This window comes from Lepisma saccharinum, chromosome 3, assembly GCF_977018435.1.
Source record: "Lepisma saccharinum chromosome 3, izLepSacc3.1, whole genome shotgun sequence".
In the NCBI taxonomy this organism is placed as follows: domain Eukaryota; kingdom Metazoa; phylum Arthropoda; class Insecta; order Zygentoma; family Lepismatidae; genus Lepisma; species Lepisma saccharinum.
In genome coordinates this window covers 83,296,201-83,302,200 of record NC_139231.1, presented here as the reverse complement: position 1 = coordinate 83,302,200, position 6,000 = coordinate 83,296,201, and the positions used below count along the sequence as shown (strand labels likewise).

At 35.3% G+C, this 6,000-nt stretch overlaps 1 protein-coding gene across 2 annotated transcripts in view; it reads right to left on the bottom strand.

The window, feature by feature from the left end:
- Positions 1-1,591: 1,591 nt before the first annotated feature.
- The window catches only part of LOC145985195 (uncharacterized), a 149,858-nt gene continuing 145,449 nt past the window's right edge, over positions 1,592-6,000 (bottom strand). For both annotated transcript variants that reach the window (XM_083118922.1, XM_083118923.1), the window contains 3 exons: positions 5,622-5,743; positions 4,908-5,134; positions 1,592-2,288 (listed from right to left, as the gene is read on the bottom strand). In XM_083118922.1, the coding sequence (XP_082975048.1) occupies positions 1,815-2,288; positions 4,908-5,134; positions 5,622-5,743 (823 nt within the window). In that variant the 3' untranslated portion in view covers positions 1,592-1,814. The remainder of the gene's footprint in view (positions 2,289-4,907; positions 5,135-5,621; positions 5,744-6,000) is intronic.

Here is a 6,000-nt window from a genome sequence, read left to right as displayed (position 1 = left end):
GACTGTGTTCTGCAAAAGACAGTATCGCCACCGCTGGACAGAAAGATATTTGATATTGCATTAAAGTTTTTTCAGAATGAGGAAACAATTATTTCTTGCAGATTATAGTTCATAATGACCTGCAAGGTTATCTTAGTGATATTTTGAAAGGAAAAAGTCTTAGAGATATGTAATAAAATCGATTAAAACATAACAACCAGTGCCTACTTATGATGAGTGCATAATTTGAGTATTTATCTTCTGTCTGCATTGTTATCAGGCTTTGCTGTCTGGTTTAAATAATCATTGTAGTCAGTGGGATAGTGGTTGCTACCCCAAGGTTTAGGGGCCCCATAATGTTCTCTCTGCTCCTGACATGTTGTATAATTCCAAAAATTCAACAGAAACAGATAGTGTCACTTATAAGCTAAGCGAAGCTAAAAAAAGAAAATATTTACAAAGCAGATGTGGATTAACTGGGGGATAGCACACCTCTGCCTTCCCCAACTTTGAGCACTAATGATCTATTAAAAAGACAGGTCTTATTTCATGAAATAGTCCAATGGTATATTCAAGATCAGTGGTATATCAAAATGAAATGACATAATTGAAACACTAAAAATAACTGTGTTAGATTATTTTGCATCATTGAAATTATGATTAATAATATCGAGGTTCACTAATATTAAAATTAAACTCCATGCCTGTGTGGCAACTACATTTTGGGGGTCAAGTCCTTCTGATTGGCACTGAGTGACACACAGTCTCATCATCACTCTATTACATGCCTTTCAAGACTGGAATCCACTCTTATTTCTTTCTAGTAGAGTCCAATTATATGATGTGTCATTTTGATTTCACTACTTAGTACTCTTTGTATATCATATAAATACATAAGGTAATGCCTCTAATGAAATATACTGTAAAATTAAGTAATCTAAAAAATATTTAGTAATATTAAAGTACATTTATATTTTAAAATCGTTGTAGTTGTCACATTTGCGTGTTGCTCACTAAAATAATTGGAAGGATTAATCAAGGAACAGTATGGTCCGTGGAATAGTGGACATCTCTTGCTCATGGTCTGCATAGCCTCTATACCTAGTTTCACTGTAATCCGTTGCTTTGAATAGGTTCCAGACGGCTCTGAGCAGTGTGTCAATCAAAAAAACTAATATTACTAAGATATTATGAGGTTTCAACATAAATAGAATTGACTACACAACCACCAAGATCATCAATAAATCATCATCAAAGAAGCAATAGCCATTCACGGGGAAAAGGAAAACCTCAACAGAGACACAGGACTCGAACTGGACCCAGCCTGGTTAGCGATAGTTGAGTGGGAGCGCGAACGTCGGAAAAATGCCACCTGATTAACCTGCCATCTACACCGGATACCTCCCACACCAAATACTTATAACTTCACCCTGGCTTATCTCTGCACTTCAATCCCTGAAGATGAAAGTGACGTTAGCTCTCGAAAGCTCGGAAGCCTATCCGGAAATCACCTGGCTGATTGCTCGAGAAAACCTCTTCGATAAATGTTTACATCTTTCACTTCAAAACTGTCTTAATGAAAGTACTTTTCATACAAAATGATTTATTTTTATTTAAAATTATATTACAAAAACCTAACCATTTTCTTCTTATTTACAGTACAGGGTTTCTTTATACAAAAATGCTGATGTCGAATTCTAGAAAGTTTACAAAGTGATGTACATGCACACAGTTGGAAAATATATAAAAAGAATGTGGTGAGAAAATATACGAAACATCAGATTTTGAGCAAGTTTAGTCTCTATTTTTCAGCTGCACGCATATTATGGACATGCTTATTTCTCTTCTTTCTCTTCATGTATTGTCGTGTTTGGTCCTATAGGAGGTGCATATCTCACTGTTTCGTATTCATGCTCCACTGTCGAAATACCAACACGTGGAAAACTTTTTGGGGAATTATCAATCTTTGATGATTTCTTCTCTACAGGGTCATATATGGGGGAGATATAAGATGGAGCGACGGCAGTTTCTTTCTCAAGCACCGAAGCACCTCTCTTCTTGTACATGATGACAATGACTGTTAAGATGCAGATGATGAAAACAGACACCACTGATACGACAATGATTGCAGTCTGGTATGGCGTCTCCACATTGATGGCTTCCGATACGATTTCTCGATGCAGCATTGTTGAACTTTCTTCCAATTCAGGAGCGTTATCGTAAACTGTCAAGTGGCTGAATCTGGATTTGGTTATATCAGCTACAAGTCTAGAATCTTCCAAGTTTAAGGCAAGGTGTTTTGACTTAACCTGTAAGGAAGGAAAATAAAAAAATGTAAATATAAGAATACAATGAGGTGCATTACAGTAATTGGGTGAACTGCAGAAAAAGTGGAGCTAAATTGGCTACAAAACTGAAATGAAAAGAATATATCACCTATAAAATACATGTGATGCTTTTCACTTTTCTCCAGAAATGCTTTACAAGCTCTTTAATTTTGTTTTGTTTGAAAAGAAATTTCAAAGAAACATTGCACATCTCACTTCCAAACAACATTGTATAATTACTCTCTCTCTCTCCTCTCTCTCTCTCTCTCTCTCTCTCTCTCACACACACACACACACAAATAAATGCAGGGGTGAACCTTCCATGTAGTACACCCAATTGTCAACCTCACTTCCTCGTAGTACAACCTGGACTGCATTTTGCAGGCTCACGAGGCTCTGGTGCCTGGACCTACGACCAGTATAATCTTCATAGGACTGTGTGTTTTCCTGTGTTTTGTCTTTGTTTGTTCCGAGTGCTCCTTTACAGCATCATCTCTTAACCCACGTAAGGATATTTTAGTTTTCAGACATGCTTATATTTTTGATATGATAAGGGGCTGGGACCTGCATAGTGTGTTGGGTTCAAAATAGCCTAAGTGCTGATGCACCAAAAAAATTTAATTCAAATTCAAAAATGCAATGCTTTTCAAATCAATCGGAAAGAAACAATCAGGTCATTTATCTCTCAAAAGTGAATTAAAACTGGAGTTGTTCATGATTACATAGGTATAAAAGGAGTTAAAAGGTTAAATAAAAGGTCTACATGTGTTGTATATCATGAGCAACTGGAAGGTGATTAGTGAGGAAGAGTAATGTCAATTAGGTAAAACATCATTTTTTTACACATATTTCTAAACCATCCGAAAATTATATAGAAAATTACTGGTTGTTGCTGCTAAAAACTTATTACTATTTATTTCTGCTACTTCAGCTCATGAGTTGATTGAGAAGGACAAAATGGTTATCTTTTCTTCCACTACACTATCAGAGTGGTCAATCTGTCCAAACAATTATGTGCTTCATGCACAAATATAATTCAAGGACCATTGTTTCATTTTAATTATTTCAATGAATAATGTGTTGACAATTATCTAATTGTTATTGATGGCTGACCAAGACCATAATATGGAACGTAAATCAATTGTTCATTAAATATCATACTAGTTCTTATATTGTTTCTATTTATGACACCAGTGTTAATACTGAGAAACTAGGATTTCTGAATATTTTGGTTGAGAGTTCTGTGCACTTAATTTGTCCAAGGGTACACTCCTACAAAGGACTGGCCCTTTTAATTAGGTTAGATTTCACATATCATGCAAAATTGACAACATAACACACAGCAGTAGTTCATCCTCATACCCCCAAAATTTTTTCACAAAAGCTCAATTTATGATAATTGTGGTTGTAAATTTACACCTGCCCTCTCTAGATGGAAATTTCTGGATAAACCCCTGACATATAACATACATAGATAACACAACCACAGTAAAAATATAGTCATAAATCCTAGTTATCATCGGTAATATGCATATTGTTCAGATAAACTGTGTTAGTATTAGTAGTATTAGATGGTTAACATTATACCATTGTTGTTGCGCATTCAACGAGTGCTTGTGTATTTCCTGCATGCATCAAACAGGACTCAGTAGTCCCTCAGTTTGAACAGAGTGAAACCAATCTTCTTTGGTTAGAGTTAGTTTGAGAGATGGATTATATTATGGGTAGTGACTTTAACCATTGTGATTTGTAGATATGATGGTAAATATTTATATATGCTGTATTTGAAGAGAGTGAAATTGCTGGTGCTTGGTTGTGAACTTTGCAACTTGTGGAAAAAAAATTCATCAAAGAAGTACCTCTCTACTCCAGCTTACTTTCTTTATTCATCAGTTCATATTTTATAGTTGGGTCAATCTATAAAAGAAAATAAAAAAAAAATTACAAGAATAATATACAAAATGTGAATTTGCATTCCATCATATCTCGTTGCAGTTTTCTTGCTGGCATGCTTCTAATAATTTTAGGGAACTGCATAAAAAAATAAATATGAACTCTCAACCTGCTGGATGAATTGCTATCTGGCCCCCTTAATTTGGTACTTTGCTATTTTTATCCTTGCAAGCTCATATTGAAGATGAGGATGAATGAAGTATGATGAAATTTATGTAGGGACATGCCAAGGCTGGCAAGACCATGTGTTCAGCCATGGAGGAGGCATCTGGTCCATTATGAAAGAGACTTTCATAATTATTACAAAACAAAGAAGCTAAACGTTATAATTTTATACTGGCAGTGCATACAATTAGGAAAAAAATATTTTTTATCATAAACTCATGGAGGAATTCTAAGGGGGAATGAATTGGAATTTTCCCTCTGGTTGTTAATTTGGGGTACCTGGGAGGGAAACTATACAGTTTACATAATATACTGATGTTTCAAGAGAGGTTACTGATAATTCCCCCTTTGGAAATTTTTCATATCCTGGTGCACGCAGGGTTTTTGAAAAGAGGGGTTATGTATACTTTTTTTTAGTAGTCAGCCCTCATTAACCTCATACTGCATAAACCCATTAATAAAGACTTTCTAATATGTACTCACCATTTCTTCCAAATAGTATGCCACATCAACTTTATTCTCTCCGACCAAAGTGAAATGTATATATGTGATATCTGGTTGAACATCGGCAGTCACTTGATCCTTGGCCACATTAGCTTGCATGTCGTGCAAAACTTCCTTCAACTTGTCCTTAGCTACTGTGCTTAGCTCGTTGTCCATGTGTCCTGCGAAGCCCAACTGGATCTCAACAGCATCAATTGCGACGTGGGCTGAAACAAAAGCAAAAGCTTCATAAGGAGAGGTGAATTCTCAGAGAGAGATGGAAGAAATTCATTGCACGAAAGGGAAAAGTGTCAATTACATCAAAAGATGGAGTGAGAAATGTAACAAGAATGAGACAGGGAAATAAAAGAGGGGTGATGGGCTTCAAATATCTTTTCCTCACCTTTAAAACACTTTTGGCTAATTACAAGGATGAGGATGAATTCACAAGGTGTTCTCTTCTTCCAATGAATATCCTACACTTTAGTCTGTCTGGCACATGAGAGGTATTTGAAAAAGATCATGTACATTTTGAGCATCACATAGTTTGTTGTTCAGAAATTTATAATCAGAGAAAATAAAAATGTTTGTACATTTTCCCACATGATACATTTAACTTTCCAGAATTTTCTTTTTACGGTTCTGTGGGCTTTTCTCATTGCTTTATGAGGCTATTATCACTTTCTATAAAAAGATGCACCTAAATCAACTTACGACATGTTTTAGTTCCTTTCATAAATGTTGAGGTGAATGGCAGTTGGTTTCCAGCTTCATCAACGCACCAACATTCAGGGATTGTATCTGTGTAGCTTGCGTAACACTGCATCGGAAGGAATCTGGAAAATAACAAATAATTGTTGGCAGTTACATTGGAAAATCCATCTAGTAACGAATATTTCTTGCATAATGTTTATTCTTTAAACTTTAAAAAGACAGTGAGTTTGCCTAAAAGATAGGACTGTAAACTCAAGAGAAAAAGGACCGATGTGGTGAGTATTATTTAATTGGTATTCAATTAACCAATAGTAGTCATGACGTCTATTATTATAAATTTGAAACATCTGAAAAAAACATGACTTTCAATAAAAGGCAT